This window comes from Chiloscyllium punctatum, chromosome 33, assembly GCF_047496795.1.
Source record: "Chiloscyllium punctatum isolate Juve2018m chromosome 33, sChiPun1.3, whole genome shotgun sequence".
Taxonomy (NCBI): domain Eukaryota; kingdom Metazoa; phylum Chordata; class Chondrichthyes; order Orectolobiformes; family Hemiscylliidae; genus Chiloscyllium; species Chiloscyllium punctatum.
In genome coordinates this window covers 20,849,100-20,866,918 of record NC_092771.1, presented here as the reverse complement: position 1 = coordinate 20,866,918, position 17,819 = coordinate 20,849,100, and the positions used below count along the sequence as shown (strand labels likewise).

At 41.2% G+C, this 17,819-nt stretch overlaps 1 protein-coding gene across 1 annotated transcript in view; it reads left to right on the top strand.

Moving 5' to 3' along the window:
- LOC140458473 (ras-related protein Rab-8B) overlaps positions 1-17,819 on the top strand; it is a 68,818-nt gene that overhangs the window by 35,218 nt on the left and 15,781 nt on the right. Inside the window, exon 2 of the mRNA XM_072553100.1 lies at positions 14,669-14,729. Coding sequence (XP_072409201.1) covers positions 14,669-14,729 — 61 coding nt within the window. The remainder of the gene's footprint in view (positions 1-14,668; positions 14,730-17,819) is intronic.

Below are 17,819 nucleotides of genomic sequence, written 5' to 3'. Positions count from 1 at the left end.
TAAGTAAGTTTGCTGATGACACGAAGGTTGGAGGAGTTGTGGATAGTGTGGAAGGCTGTTCTCGGTTGCAGCAGGACATTGACAGGATGCAGAGCTGGGCTGAGAAGTGGCAAGTAGAGTTCAACCTGGAAAAATGTGAAGTGATTAATTTTGGAAGTTTGAATTTGAATGCAGATTACAGGGTTAAAGAGAGGATTCTTGGCAACATGGAGGAGCAGAGGGATCTTGGGGTCTATGTCCATAGATCCCTCAAAGTTGCCACTCATGTTGATAGGGTTGTTAAGAAGGCATATGGTGTGTTGGCTTTCATTATCGGGGGATTGAGTTTAAGACTCGTGAGGTTATGCTGCAGTTCTATAAAGTCATCGTTAGACCACCCTTGGAATATTGTGTTCAGTTTTGGTGACTTCATTATAGGAATGATGTAGAAGCTTCAGAGAGGGTGCAGAGATTTACTGGGAAGCTACCTGGACTGGAAGGAATGTTTTATGAAGAAAGCTGAAGTGTTTCGTGGCTAGTTGGTGTTCATGGATGCGGATCATTAGCTGTCTTGTTTGTCCGATGTAGTATTTTGTGCAGTCCTTGCATGGGATTTTGTACACTACATTGGTTTCGCTCATGCTGGGTATCGGGTCTTCGTCCTGGTGAGTTGTCTGAGAGTGGCTGTTGGTTTGTGTGCTGTTATGAGTCCTAGTGGTCGCAGTAGTCTGGCTTTCAGTTCAGAAATGTTTTTGATGTATGGTAGTGTGGCTAGTCCTTTGGGCTGTGGCATGTCCTCATTCTGTTGTCTTTCCCTTAGGCATCTGTTGATAAAATTGCGTGGGTATCAGTTTTTGGCGAATACATTGTTAGATGTTCTTCTTCCTTTTTTTTGCAGATATGGTGTACTGCAGTGGCCCTTTTGAACAGTGTCTTGGTGCAACTTCTTTTGTGTGTGTTGGGGTGGTTGCTTTCGTAGTTTAGGACTTGGTCTGTGTGTGTGTGGCTTTCCTGTATACCTTTGTATACAAATTCCCGGCTTGGCGAACAGAACCACAACAATGAACACCCGAGCTACAAATCTTCTCCCAAACTTTGTTTTTGAATTTGCTTTGTTACAAGTTTCTCAGTGTTGTCCTTGTATGCCTTATGAAGTTGATTCATCCGCAGGGAATCTAGAGACAGGCTGGAAAATTGAATTAAGACCGCAAACTGATTTGAATAGTGGAGCAGGCTGGAAGAGTGGAATGTCCTACACCTGCTATGATCTTATAAGAGCTAAGAGTCAGTCTGTCTTCACAATTGCTTTGAGTTACATTTCATGTTTTTCTTCTGCTTTTTCCCTTTTGAATTGAATTTATTGTCACGTGTACCGAGGTACAGTGAAAAGCTTTGTCTTGAGAGCAATACAGGCAGATCACATAGTTCAATAGAATAGATAAGTAAATAATCGGTAAACAGTGGCAAAAACCAAAACACAGGTACAGGCAAATGGTAAGAGTTTGAGAGCCCATTCAGTATTCTAACAACAGTAGGGTAGAAACTGTTGTGAAACCGGCTGGTGCATGTGTTCAGGCTTCTGTACCTTCTCCCCGATGGTAGAGGTTGTAGAAAAGCATTGCCAGGGTGGGATGGATCTTTGAGAATGCTGGTGGCCTTTCCTTGACAGTGGGCCTGGTAGATGGATTCTGCAGATGGGAGGTTGGCCTTTGTGATTGTCCGGGCTGAGTTCACCACTCTCTGTAACTGTCTCCGATCTTGAATGGTGCAGTTGCCATACCAGATAGTGATACATCCAGACAGAATGCTCTTGATGGCACACTTATACAAGTTGGCAAAGGCATTTGTGTCGTGCCAAATTTCCTCAGCTGCCTGAGGAAGAAGAGACATTGTTGGGCCTTTGTAACTAGTGCATCCACATGAGTCCAAGAAAGCTTGTTGTGGATGACCACTCACAGGAGCTTGACACTCTCTACTCGTTCCACCTCTACTGTTACTATGTAGGGGGGCATGAGTAACATCCTGCCGAATGTCAGTAATGAGTTCCTTTGTTTTGCTGGCATTGAGAGCTAGGTTGTTCTCAGTGTGTCATTTTTCCAGGTCTTCCACCTCCCATCTGTAGTCTGTTTCATCGCCATCTGAAATTCAACCGACTATGGTGGTGTCATCAGCGAACCTGTAAATGGCATTAGTCTGGTATTTGGTGACGCACTCATAGGTATACGATGAGTACAGTAGGGGGCTGAGTACGCACCCTTGGGGGGGCTCCAGTGTTGAGTGTAGTGAGGGTGAAATATTATCCCCAGTCTTCACTGATTGTGGCCTGTGGGTCAGGAAACTGAGGATCCAGTTGCAGAGAGTGGGGTTTAGTCCAAGGTCACTAAGTTCAGTAATCACTCTCGAGGGGATAATAGTGTTGAAGGCTGAACTGTAGTCAATGAGTAGGATTCTTACGTAGCAGTTCTTGGTATCAAGATGTTCTAGGGAGGAGTGAAGGGCAAGTGATACGGCATCTGACATGGATCGGTTGGTCCGACAGGCAAATTGAAGTAGGTCAGGAGTAGTGGGGAGGTTGGAGTTGATTAATGCCATGACCAGCCTTTCAAAGCACTTCATGACCATTGAAGTTAGGCTCACTGGGTGGTAGTCATTGAGACATGCTGCATGAGCCACCTTAGGCACAGGGAGGATGTTGTTCCTCTCGAAACAGGCAGGGACAGTGGCCTGCTGCAGGGAGAGGTTGGAGATGTCCAAGAAGACCTCTGCCAGTTGATCTGTGCATGCTCTGAGTGCACAGCCTGGCACTCCGTCTGGTCCCATCACTTTCCTTGGATTCACACAAAGGAAAACTGATCTGACCTCTGATGCAGTGACTGTTGGGATAGGTTCGTCAGGACTTGTCAGAATAGGTGTTACCTCTCCGCCAAAATTCTGCTTAGAGCGAGCATAGAAGCCTCTCTTTTTGATTTGTATGTGTCTGCAAAGTTCTCAGAGAGGGATAGGAGGATTGGCATAGGTGATACCAGCAGAGCCAGCCAGAATTCCAAAACTCAAGTTAGATCCTAAAAGAAAACCTAAAGGAGAGGAATATGACTGCCACAGATTTTAGCCACCTGAAAGATACAACTTGTATCAAGGCATCAGCGACGTACTAGCTTAATTTCGGAAATCAGGTCTCGATTATTCACAGTGAACAAACCTCGCTTTAAAATTGCTGTTGGAAAGTTTTCACAATTTTATCTGCAAAATCTTTCAGTAACAAGCTTTTGTCTAAAAATAGACTGAATTACTCACAGTAATGTGGGATGGGCTTTTGAGAGATTTGCAGAGGGTAAGAGTTGGAAATATAATACAGCTATAAGCTGCATTTACAGGAAGTGGTGAGATGCATTTATGTCCTGAGTCAAATTGACATTCTACCACTTCCTGCACCTCTGCTGTCATATTATATCCTGTCAGCCAATTTAGCTTTGTCCTCTGTAAATTAATATTTCATCCAAGTTACGTTAACCAGGTCGACTACTTGCCAGATTTTGCTATCTGTCCAAAGTTAGACCACAGTGAGTGTCAGCTTCAGGAAAAGTCATAAATTCACACTAAGCAGATTAAGCGTTCAGTAATAACATTTTACTTTGTGAATGGATGTCATTACTCCTGGGCATTTTTTAAGATTAGATTCCCTACAGTGTGGAAACAGGCCCTTCGGCCCAACCAGTCCACACTGAACCTCCGAAGAGTAACCCACCCAGACCCATTTCCCTCTGACTAATTGACCTAGCACTATGGGGCAATTTAGCATGGCCAGTTCACCTGAACTGCACATCTTTGGAATGTGGGAGGAAACCAGAGGACCTGGAGGAAATCCTGGGAGAATGTGCAAACTCCACACAGACAGTCACCCAAGGCTGGAATCGAACATGGGACCCTGGTGCTATGAGGCAGCAGTGCTAACCACTGAGCCACTCATGTTCATTTCAAAAGTCCCATCCAAATAAAGTCATCAAACATATTTCACTGAAATGTGTATTGAATACTGAATCAGAATTGATCACCAGATATATACATGTAAATTCTAATCTGGCAGTCATGAAGCTATAACGTTTTGATTGGAGCAGCATCAAATAAGTTAAATCATGTTTCTCACTCCTGTTTTATCGTGTGCTGGTGTGGTTCATTGAGAGCCTAGGGCTAGATTCTAATGACTTGAGTTGATAACCCTTAGATGGCTGAAATACAGGGTACTTTGTGTCAAATGCTAATGACCTGAAGTGCAATTTGTGTCAAAGTTATCCACTGTTCCTGCTGGTAGAATAGCAAAAGCAGTAGAACAATGCCGATGATTGACTGATCTGTGGTGGTCCATACAGGGTAGCAGAACCTTTGTCAGGGTTCACGAGAAAAATAATGCTGAAATCCATCTGAAAAGAGATGGTTCTAAGGAACCCAGCTTCTTCTACCTTGTGGTTATGTAACTCCGAAGATCGGTGGGAGCAGAATGGTGTTCTTTGTGAAGTAACTTGGAAAGACTGTGGCTAAAGCTGTGACAAAGTTAAGTTTTGTTGATCAGAGGGAAGATGAAGTTGATATACCAAGTGCAAAGTTCTGGCATGATGCAGAAAATGAATATTACAAAAGAGTGGCTTGTCCATCACTCTGAAAGCCAAGGATAACATTGGAATGGTTCAATACCTAAGCATTCTCTCAGCCAGCACAAGGATGAGAATGTTAAAAATCACATGACACCAGGTCATAGTCGAATAGGTTTATTAGGAGGTGCTTCCAAATAAACCTGTTGGACTGTAACCTAGTGTTGTGTGATTTTTAACTTAGCCACCCCAGTCCAACAACAGCCCCTCCACATCAAGGATGAGAATGGCTGCCTTCAACTTTCACATGGTGCTAACTGCCAGGTTTTGCAAGATCACTCTCCAGGTTAATGCATAGTGAATGATGAACAAATGGAATAAAGACTTATTTTAGAGTCATAGTGTAATAGAGATGTACAGCACGGAGACAGACCCTTTGGTCCAACCTGTCCATGCCGACCAGATATCCCAACCCAATCTAGTCCCACCTGCCAGCACCTGGCCCATATCGCTCCAAACCCTTCCTATTCATATACCCATCCAAATGCCACTTAAATGTTGCAATTGTACTAGCCTCTACCACATCCTCTGGCAGCTCATTCCATACACTTGTTTTACTGTATTTTTAAAATTCAGTATTTGAATATGAAAAGCAGCAAGTCATATAATGAATGCCCCAATGTAGTATTTTGAATAATGTAGACCACGTTTATAGGCTCATTGGGATTCATAGAAGAGCAGTCATGTGCCAAACTTTTGACTCATTGAGATATTGCACTTTACTAATTTCGTCACTTCTTGCCAGGAATTTCAAATGTGGTTAGTAGTACTAGTTGTAATTAACATGTTTGATCCTAGCTATTGCAACCTGCACAGATGGTTTTTCGAATTTGATTGTTCAAGTTTAGAGCAAAAGTTGAGATTTTCCTGTTTTGCTTTGTGGCCATCCATTAAAGTGTAAGTATAGTAAACAGTTCAGCTGCTTCTATAACTGGGCCCAAACATCTCCGTACAGCAAAAGCAGATTACGTTGTTGGCACAACAGTCAATAAAATAGTTCTGAAGTACTTCCAGAATACATTCTCCTATTCCTTCCATTTTGTGTTCTGATTGCAAATGTAATATTACAGTGAGTAGAATTGGAATTTCAGCAGACTGAGGACAGTGGACTGTGATTTATTGGTATAAGTACAGCACAAGTGTCCCTGCATTTGGAGGGGGGAGGAGGAGGAAAGAGCTTCTTCAGTTAGGCTTGGAAATGACCTCTGGGTTTACATTAGGTTGTGCGGAGCCATTTGTAGGTAAATAGGAAGGAGATTATTCTTTGTTCTTCATTGGAGTATCTAGCAGAACCTGGCTTCGTCTGTTTGATGGCTGCCAACATTTGGCAATGTTTCCCTGTTCTCCTGATTTGCAGTTTTTTATTTGGAAGTATTTATCCAGTATTTCTAAGTGTAGAGGTAGCTAAAATACGACTGTAGAATTGTTGTTTGGGAGCTCTGCATATTATTTGTACGTCCTTTCTCGTTGCTAGTGGGTAAGGCTCATATTATTGAATTATTCCATTAAGTTATCAGAGTAGTTCAGAACAATGGTGTATACAATAGAAACATATCAATCAATGTGGCAAGCACCTGAGTTTGGGGTTTGGAAAATGTGCTAAGTAGAGCAGAGGAAGAGTTGGGTTATGGTTGCCTGGTCATCTTAATCTTTGGTGACATTTCCATGAAATGGAATTGCATATAGTGGGCCTGACTATAATTTGTTAGAATTAGTAATACTCTGGAGGAAGTCTGTCAATGTCCAAGCTGGCTGTACTTAAGAATGGCAATCAGATCCTCACTTCAGTTTTCTCTCAGCCCAGAAATTGCTTGTTTGTCTGTAGGTTGTTAGTAAAATCTATCAAAACTCCTCCACCTAACTTTCTCATTTCTGAGGAAAGCGACCTCAGCGCCTCCAGTCCCACTATGCATTTGAAGTCCCTCATCTCTGAATCCATTTTTTCAAATCTTACAATTGTAGAATTTTACAGTACAGAAGTAGACCATTTGACCTATTGTATCTGTACTGACTTTCAAAAAAGCCAACCAAATTGTCCTGTTCTCCAGCCCTATCGCTGTAGCCCTTTTAAATTTATAACTTTCAAATATGTATCCAGCTCTCTTTTGAAATCTCATAAGGAATCACTGTCCACAACTCTCCCAGGCAGTGCATTGCAAACCATAACAACTCTGAGTAAAAATGGTTCTCCTCATCTCACTCCTAGCTCGCACTCGCTGTCTCTCTCTCTCTCTCTCTGACAGTCTGAAGCCTGATATCTCTAACCTTTCCTTGTATCAAAAATCCCTGATTCATGGTATCATTCTATTAAATCTCTTTTGAACTCTATCCAGGGCTTTAATATCCCTCCTTAAATAAGAGACCCAGAACTGAACACATTACTCCAAATGTAGTCTGACCAATGATTTGTAGAAGTGTAGCATCATTTCCTTGCTTTTATACTGTAGGCCTCTATTTATAAACCCAAGAATCCCATGAGGCTTTATTAACAACTGTTTCAACTTGCCTGGCCATCTTCAGAGCATCGTGCATGCGGATGTAGGTTTGCCCGCTGAGCTGGAAGGTTTGTGCATGTAAATCCTGTGCTCCTTTACTCCCCCCAAAGGTGTACCACTTGAGCATGTATTGTTTCCGTGTACCTTCTACCAAAATGCATTGTCTTACATTTCTTTGCATTGAAATTCATCTACCAGTTGCCTGTTAACTTAGCCAACTTGACAATGTTCTCTTTCAACACTCTTTCGAAATTATTTAGTGGCAGGTGATCCACAGACCTGGGCTCATAATGCTGCAAATAAGAGTTTGGTTTTGCCATTGTGGAAACTGGATTGAGTGCAGATAAAATACTTTTCATGGCTTAAACCAATGGAAAAAGATATTCTATCTTAGCCAGGTAAGGAAGAATCTCCTTGGATATTTTACTTAGGCTTCACTTAAAGATGTGGGTGATGTTTAATGTGAGACAAACCGTTTTCAGTTTCTTAACTTTGAGTCGGTTAGTAATCATAGGGGTCTAATTTCAGAGAATCTAAGGGTGATATGGCACAGAAGGTGGCCTTTTGGTCCATTGTGTCTGCCAGCTCTTTGAAAGAGATAGCTTCTGCCTGTTTTCCTCCAAGTGATCATTTTTGAATGTCTATCTTGAACCTTTCCCTTTCAGGCACTGCATGCACTTGCTGCAGTTATATCTTTTCAAAACAAAAAGCTTTCTTCATCTTGCCTCTGATTCCTTTCCCAATTACTTTAACTGCATATTCTATAGTGTAATGATAATTCGCCATAGGAAGCCATTCTTCCTTACAGCCAGTCCCTGGCTTCATTTGTGGAGCCCACTCGCAAGTTGGAACACAATGAAAGACTTTCTTTTTAATTCACTCATGGGATGTGGGTGTCTTCTCTGGATGTCAACAACATCACTGTAGATCTGGAGTCACATGTAGGCCAGACCAGGTAAGGATGGCAGATCTCCTTCTCTCAGGACATTATTGAACTGGATGGGTTTTTCCAATAATCGGCAACAGTTTCATGGTCATCATTATACCCTTAACTCCAGACTCGCTATTGAATTCATATTCTACTATCTGCCATGGCGGTATTTGATCCCAGGTCCCCAGACCATTAGCTGGGTTTCTGGATTAATACTACTGGGGCATTGTCTCCCCAAAAGCATGTAAAGCAACTGTTTGGAAGTATAGGAAATGTTCGTATGTCAAGTCTTTAAAATAGCATCTCTGTATGGTGCAGCATTCATAAGTTCAAAAATCAGGGGCCACGTAGTTAGTCTATCACAATCCTTGTTCCTTATTCTACTTGGATGCAAGGAGAGCTCCCTGGGCTTTTCTCTTTTTTAAAAAATATTAGTTCAAGGGACATGAAGGGCACTGGCTAGGTCAGCATTTGTTCCATCCATTCACTTGAAGTCCCTTGTTCCTGATATCATTTCAGTCTGTCTTCTCCAAACCCTCTGGAAGACTTTGACATTTTAAGACCCAAAGTCTAGTGTGCGGAACTAGCCACGATATTTAAACTGAGTTGTAACCAATGATTTTAGTTTGAAAATCTTATCTTTGGTTTCCTTGCGTTGCCAAATACCAGACTAATGCCATTTACAATGTTGCTGATGACACCACCATAGTCCGCCGAATCACAGATGGTGACGAAATAGACTACATACGGGAGGTGGAAGACCTGGAAAAATGGCGCACTAAGAACAACCTAGCTCTCAATGCTGGCAAAGCCAAGGAACTCATTGACATTCAGTGGGATGTTACTCATGCTCCCCTACACATTAACAGCACAGAGGTGGAACAAGTGGAGAGTGTCATTCTCCTGAGAGTGGTCATCAACAACCAGCTTTCTTGGACTCTTCATGTGGACGCACTGGTCACAAAGGCCCAACAGTGTCTCCTCTTCCTCAAGCAGCTAAGGAAGTTTGGCATGACGGCAAATTCCCTTGCCAACTTTTATAGATGCGTCATGAAGAGCATTCTGTCTGGATGTATGACTACCTGGTATGGCAACTGTATCATTCAAGATCGGAGACGGTTACAGAGAGTGGTGAACTCAGCCCAGACAATCACAAAGGTCAGCCTCCCATCTCTAGCTTCCATCTACCAAGTTCGCTGTCAAGGAAAGGTCACCAGCATTCTCATAGATCCATCTCACCCTGACAGTGTTTTTCTACAACCTCTACCATCGTGGAGAAGGTACAGAAGCCTGAACACATGCACCAGCCGGTTTCGAAACAATTTCTACCCTACCATTGTTAGAATACTGAATGGGCTCACAAACTCTTACCATTCACCTGTACCTGTGTTTTTGTTTTTGCCACTGTTTATCTATTATTTATTATCTATGCTATTTTACTCTGTGATCTGCCTGTATTGCTCACAAGACAAAACTTTTCGCTGTCCCTCAGTACACGTGACAATAAATTCAATTCAATTCAATACTGCGTTAGAACAGTAGCTCATCTCAAAAAGAATTAATTGGTGATGGAATATTTTGGAGCATCCTGTAGTGACAAAACTCACTGTATAAATGCATTGCTCTAAGGCATCAAAGTATTGAGCAAATGGATTTTCCTTACTTGAGAAGGCTTACCCCATCTTAAACTTTGTTCTTCATTTCACAATAAATTGTGACACGATTTGATGCGTTCCTATTACCAAAGTAATTTCTATGACAACTCTTCCCTGTGGTTCAAACAAAAGCCAAAAAGATGATGAATTGTGTTTTGTGCTGCACGTATGGAAGTAGGATGTTTCACAATGGGGGAAGAAACGTCCCACTGAAGCAGCAGGAAGGTGGGTTGGGACCCCTCTGAGGGAAATGATGTGGCACGCTTGCAATGACATACTACAGCTGATCATTTTGGGTTGTGAAAGTGTTGAGAATTGAGAACACAGTGGCTTCTCATAGCAAAACAGCTGACTGTCATGAGTTTTCTGGGGACTTGTTCTAACAGTTTCTTTGTAAGCATTCGTAACAGAAATAGTTTTCTGCATCTTGTCCTTTGTGCAGTTCCAGTCAGATCTGTAAATCATTGTACTCGACCTTTGTGACTTGCACTGGTTTTGGTAATCAGCAGTGTGGGAATGCTGTGAAATAGCTTGTCAACAATATAAAGAATGTCTGCAGTGTAAGGAGAATGGCCATTATCTTGAAATATATTCAATGGCAACAGAACAGATTTTTAACTTGATGTGGGTGACTTCATTGAATTACTGCTGTGTAATGTCAAATACTAATCATTTCATAATTTGTGTGGTGCAGTGTTAAAGTCTATGCATGATTTCATTATTTAAGATCTTTCTACCAGTCAGAAGCTCCTAATTTTGAGCTTTCCTTTAAACAGTCTGAAAATATAACATATTAGGTGAAAGGGAAGACCAGAGGCTGCAATGCATACTTGCATTGCCTTTTCATCTCCAGTACCTTGAGACCAGCTGAAACTAGTGGGATAAAAGCCTCTTGTTTTTAACTTTGGCAAAAAAGTACTGAGATGAGCTGCAATTGCAAGTTCTGGTCAGCTGACATTGTGGGCTGGACCAAGACAGAAGGTTTGAACTTTGAGATGTGTTAAGACTATGTATAGTAGTTGCATAGCAAAATGATGTAGTCTACTTGGGCTAAAGAAAATTGCCTCACTATGCTACAGGGCACCCCATGCACAGACCAGCAGTGTTCAGTAGTTCTTGCTTTGACATTTCTTTCTTTCTGCCTATGGTAGCCATGCCTTTACCCTCCCATGTCTTGAACTCTGGAATTCCCAACTTAAAACTCTGCACCTCACTACCTCTACCTTCCTTTCGTACACTTCTTTGACATTAGGGTTGTTCCCAAATGGTCTATACGCGTGTGGGATTCCTGGACCTGAAATGGTTGTTATATGCATGACATTGACAGAACTGGGATGCTCAAACCATACGCAGTCGCTGTTGCTGTTGAATTTATCCTAATCAGCAAATGAAACAGTACAGAATGTATATTTATTGCTGAGCCACTTCTATTGAAAACAGTTCAAGTCATGTTTAAAAAAAGGAATTATTGTGTCTCCCCATTTCATGCTCAAAACTGAAAAGGGCAAAAGTTATGATCAGCAAAGCAGAAGAGATTAACATGCATCTTAATATTTCAGAAAAATACAAATGCAAATAGCAGTCATGAGTGGAATAATATAGTTCATCAATTGTCTCTTCTATCTGTAATTAGCACGTGTATTGTCTGTTGCTCCCATTTAACTCATTTATTGTCACTGACATTTATCTTTGAGAGTCAGTGGAACAGTATGAGGCCAGTGGTAATGTAAAGCACCATATTTTGGCCCTCTGATACTCCCACATAAATCTATTCTTATCAGTTTGTACAACCTCAGCTCTCTTGTCAAACACAAACCTGTTTTATTGCATAACTGATCTTAAGTTCCTCAACTCTCCGTTGTTCCTATTTCCCCAGCCAACCCCCTTCCCAAAATAAAAGTTGAAAATACTTGAATGTTTAGTAAGTCTGGGATTATTTAATAATATTTGAGTTTCAAACTTCCCCTGTCTGAGTTGTCTACACACCTTGCACTTCTCTGATATCTATGATGCTTTTGCTTATTGCTTGAATTGAGGTGATTACTTTCTTTCCCTTCTACTAGTTATTGTGAAATGCTGCCACAAGCGTGCATGCACAAGCACAACGTTACAATGTACTGTCACTGCTCAGCGGTTGGGGTAGGGATAGTAGCTGCCTATCACAAAGATGGCACTGCCAGTGTAGTTGTAGTGATTGCACAAACTGGACAGACTTGAGGCATTGCACATTTGAGGGCTTGTGGCTAATTGAATGTTCCCTTCCTTCAGAGTAACCCTTGTACTTGTAGTGATAAATAAAGTGGAGGAATGTGCTGGTTTTCCTTTGCAGGAGCAGGATACACTTAGAGTAGTGAATTGCACAGTGCTGTTCCCATAGGGGCTAATTTAAAGATGAAACGCTGCTCCTGCTGTGCTTGAACCCACAGATGAATGATCACACTATTCAACTGGCAGCCTACAATCCCGGGTCTCAGCGGCACAATTGTCTGTTAGGCGGCTGTATGCTGGTGAGCGCGGAAGTGGGCTTGTGTCTGCATATGAGTGGACGATAATGTTGGCTGCCCAAGCACAGACACGTTCTCGCTAAGGGATACCTGTTGCTGGTGAATGAGGTCACATGATCCAATTGTTCATGGAGAGGTGACCATTTTGATCATCTTTTGCATTCCTGCCAATTACTCTTCCCCATCACCGTATTTCAATTCTGCTATAGTTGAGACCAGTTAATTCTGGATGGAGGAGGGATAAGACTGGGATTTTCCTGCCTGTGTTCTTTTTTCTTTATTCAATGACAGGATGAGGGCGTCTCTGGCTATGCCAACATTCATTGCCCATCCCTAATTGCCCAGAGGGCAGTTGAGAATCAACCACATTGCTGTGGGTCTGGAGTCACATATAGGCCAGACCAGGTAAGGATGGCAGACTTCCTTTCCTAAATGATGTTAGTGAACCAATTGGTTTTTCTGACAATTGGCAATTGATTTATAGTAGTCGTTAGACTCTTAATTCCAGATATTTATTGAATTCAAATTCCACCATCTGCCATGGTGGGATTTGAACCTTGGTCCCCAGAACATTATCTGGGTATCTGGATCGTCCCTGCCACACATCTTTACAGTTTGGTATTCCCTGATGAATATGAACAAAGCTTCAAAAGACATTGCTGATCAGAGCAAGAGAAAGTGTCATTTGAAAGGTCACAAATCTGAAAAGACCTGAATTTCTGTCAAGTACCTGTAATAATCTTGAGGTCAAACAGTAGCAGTCTGAGTAATCTGACGGGACAGTTGTGTTTGCACAACTGAAGTGGTGGAGAAGTAGAATTGGATGTTATCTGTGTGTAAAGAAAATCTGATTCCATGTTAGTGGAGGATGTCACTGTGGCTATCACTAACTCAGACAGGTATGTTTTCATGCTTTCTGGAAACACTTCTTTTTCCTTATGTTGAAAACTGTTCAGAAAGTATGGCAATTCTTGCACCCAACCTCAGTCAACATATAATTAAAGGATTAGCTGTTGAGTCAAACAGACTGATTACTTGGTAGCTGCCAAATCCTGGGACTCAGCAATGATTGTAGCTTGTCACGAGGACCCTTCATTAAAGTTGTGTAACTGTAAGTGGTAAAGATATCCACATATGTGCCTGGATCAAAGACTACAAATCAAATTTATAAACTGTTGAATTGAACTTGCTATTAGTCAAAGCCAATATATTTATATCTAAATCTTGACCACCTCAGATACAGAGTCACAAAGCAAGGAAACAGACCCTTTGGTTCAACCTGTCCATACCAAATATAATGCCAAACTAAACTAGTCCCACCTGCTTCTCCTGTCCTATATCCCTCCAAACCTTTCCTATTCATGTATTTAGCTAAATGACTTCTAAATGTTGCAACTGGGCCCACATTCACCACTTCCCCTGGAAGTTCATTCCATGCGCAAACCGCGCTCATGTCCTTTTTTAAAAATCTCTCTCCTATCACTTAAAAATGTATTCCCCAGTCTTGAAATCCCCCATCCTAGGGAAATAGCACCTATCATTAACCCTGCTTATACATATTATGTACGTACATCGAATAGTGTAGGTTAGATGGGCTTCTGATTGGTATGACAGGTCGGCTCAACATCGAGGGCCGAAGGGCGCTGTAATGTTCTATGTTCCAAAGGACTTTACTGCCAATTAAGCACTTAGATCATTATTGTAATTTGAGGCAAAATTGCTGATTAACTTGCATAGTGAGTTCTCACATGCCACATTGGAACAATGGATCAAACCATCTTCAGTGTTGATTTGAATGATAAATGTTGACCAGGTCGCCAAATAAGAGCTCCCCTTCTGCCAATAAGGACAGATATGACAGCAAGGCTATCTTCCAGTTTGTGTGCAAGCTACTACCACTCTTAGATGGATTGATACATGGTCTAGTTGGAGCAAGAAACAGGAAGTATGTGAAAGGGAATCCTTCCCTTAAATGTTCATAGTGTAGTACAGTGCCTGAGCTATGCGTGCTCATGTAGTGAAGGGACGAGTAGTCTGCCAGTAATCGTATTTGACTGCTTGTGAAGTTTGAAAGCTATTGACTGTTTGTTATTACCTTACATTTCAGCCACCTTCAATTTCAGGTAACAGTTTCATAATCTCCAAGATATTCTGTGCTTTATGCAGACTCTGATTAACAGAGCACTTTGTGATGTAAGCAATCATTACAATTTTGAATGCTTAATTATTGCTGGTTATTGACAGTAGAGCAATTGGGTTTTCACTTAAATCTCCATGCTGTTTCTCTTGATATGTGTTACAGCAAGTTGCCAGGTTGTCTTTGTTAAAGTTTACACATGGAGCAATTCTAGTTCAACAGGGAAGAGGAGTGGAAATGGACTTTAAAAACCTATACCGGAGGCTCCTTTTGTTGAAGGGAATTTTACATGCCCAATTAATTTGATATTTTCTTTTAAAGGAATTGATTTCAAAATACGAACAGTAGAGCTAGATGGGAAGAAAATCAAGTTACAGATATGGTGAGTACTAGTAATTTGCATTACGTTAAATTTATCTGTTCAGAATCATGAATTAAAAACAACTAAAACATCGAAATTGCTCAGGTAATTTTAGTAAACGTGATTCTTCACTTCAGCTGTAGAGAATTAAAGACAATTTTTGGTTTAAAAAAAACAAAAGTATTGTAAATAAAATATTTAAAGATATCACTGAACAGAAGGCTTGAAGCATTGGCTGTAGTTGAGCTGCTTAGTGTCTGCAGAAGCTATCTGCACAAAGCTATTATACTGGATCTATGATGTGGAGGTTTCTGTGTTGGACTGGGTCAGAAGTCACATGATACCAGGTTACCGTACAAAAGGTTTTTGAGTGCTGCTGCTTTGTCAAGTGAAGTGACACTGAGTCTAGCCTAAGATGACAGCCCTTACATGAAAGCTCATTGAGATAGGAGTCCCATCACAGATTCAGATCTGAGGGGAATTGTTGCCAACATAAGGTTTTTGTGTTGCAGTAGTGCACTGAGATGCTACAGTGTTATAATGCCACTTGACAGAATTGTACATAAATATTGAATGTTCTTGTTTGAATTCCCATGGGAAATGCTTACATTGCAAAATATAGCCTTTGATAGATCAAAACTCCTGCTGCCAATCAGAAAGGTGTCAGGAGCAGCTGTACATGCAGCCTCACTGTGGGTCAGGATGCACATGCACACCTGTACCAGACTTGTTGACAGTTGGCAGCAGGAGTCACAATGAATTGGAAAAGGTTCATTGAATGGGGACCCAATTGGTTGGCATCCATCGCCACCAACCTCTGCTGGCCAGATCTGTTCACTTGAGCAACTTTACATTTAACTCCATTTGCTCCCTCCCTCACCAAATCAAAATGGATTCTGTGGGTACTCAGATGGCTTCCAGTTATACCTCGCTTAGTGTAACATGTGGAATGTTTCTTGTTCAGTCCTTGATGGCTAACTCAGGCTTTCCAGCCTTTCCCACTCTGCTGAACAGACCAGCAGTGACCTTTTATCTTTGTGTGATCTCTTTGTCCCTCTGCCTCTGTCTCAAGGTCAAAAATTCTCTTCAGTCCAATAAGCTACTGTGACCACTGTTTTCAGATGTGAACTGTAGCATGTGCATTCCAATAGCCTCCCAGCCCCCATGGTAACCAATCTGCACAGGCTTATAGTTGGTCATACTCATAGTAGATCATATAATTCTTCATTCTTCCATTGTACCTTTGATTCAGGAAATTCTCCAAAATGCAGTCATCATATGAAACCTTGCATTTGTAACACCACCTCCTAAAGGATAAGAATTATTACTGTCTTAATGCAACATTATAAACAGTTTATCAACCAACTTATTACATATAACACCAGTAAAATTTTCTTGTCATATTTGAGCATGACACATTTGTCTTTGCTTAACACAACGCTTGATCTAGTGACAGTAAAAATATAAAATTCAGTTTTTAGGAATTTTTCAGGATTAGAGTTCATTTAATACACGTGTTGTCACAGTCTAACAGGCTGTCTACATTCAGCACAATTGCCCTTGCCCTGTTTCCTGACATGGATAGTCTGAGTGTCATTAATTCTGTTTAATTGTCGCTTTAACACTTGGCAATTCTGCTTTGTTGGTGACAGTTGTTCATAAGATAACTTCATCATGGTTTATTATAGTGCAGATGGCTTTGATTCACCTCCCTCAACCTTTCTTTGTGGGCTTATGTAAGAGGCTTACATGCCTTTATAAAGCAAATCTGAAAAATCCCTCCATCTTGAAGCAGTTAATAGTTAATGACCAAAAGAACTTCGGTGGTTTTTAGATTGTGCTGAACTACCTGATCATAGAAAGCTGCCAGGATTGGTAATCAATTTCTAATCCAGCAATCAGGTTTTTCGTAAAACTTGTTAATATAAGCCAAGGATAATATCTGCCTTCTCTGCTAGCATCTCATAGTTGACCGCAGTGGCTTTTATATGTCCTCATCATGTCTCAGAGAAACAAAAAGTGACTTTAACTGTTTGAGATTATTTGTTAGAGCAACCATTTTCAATGCAGGAAGATCTCAGCAAGGCTGAGAGTCCAGCTCATTCTTGAGCAGGATTGTTCCACCTGACAGGTGGTATGTTGTCAGGCTTTTTGCTTATCAAGTGCATTGAGTTGTTTTGGATGTCACATTGAGTGAATTAACCCTGAGATGAATGAAGATTTTCTCCAGAAATGAGTTATCTACTCGACACATCTTACTGAGGATGATTGTGAATGATTCAGTATTGTCTTTAAATGCACTCTTGCTGAACTTCACCATCAGTGAGGATCATGATGATATGAAGCCTTTTCCTCCTGTTAGTAGTTTAGTTTCATTGTCTATGCCCATTGACACTGAATGTCATAGTGATGCAAAGTTTTATCTGATCTGGTTGCAGGAGGAATAACTTTGTAATATGTTACTTCCACTGTCTATCACGTATGTAATCTTGTGTAGTAGCTTCAGGTTGACATCTCAATTTTAGCTATGTCTTGTAGGTATGCTTTCCTGCATGCCAAGATTAGTTCCTTGGCTTGTGGTAGATTGAGAAATACGCCAGTCATGAGGTTACAGATTGTGGTGCAGTGCAATTTGTCGATGGCTTAAAATGCCTCATGGGTGTCTAGTTTTTAGCAGGGCTAGATTTGAGCTGATTTGTTTTAAATCTATTCTATTTAACATAGTGGTACTTGAACCAGAGAGTAAGGTCTTGGGTTGCTGGGTCACAATGACCCTGCACTCCTATTTACTGATTATCTGCAAGTTCTTCAAAACACTGCAGAAGTGCCTGCAGCACTGTCTTTGCAAGATCCTCCAAATCTGGTGAAGACTGAGGCAGTCCGAGTGTGGCATCTTTTTCCTGTCAACCTGCCCAGCGTTGAGGTGGTAATTACACAAACCCAGCTGAAATGCCTTTGTGTCCAACTGGACAGGAGAAGGAACAAGTAATCATTGATGAAAGGCTGCCAATGGAGAAGGGAATGTTATTTCCATGATGAGTAAATCAATTAGGATAAAATGGAATAGAATTTTCTATTATGTTGGGTTTTGTACAACCTATGACTGTCCAA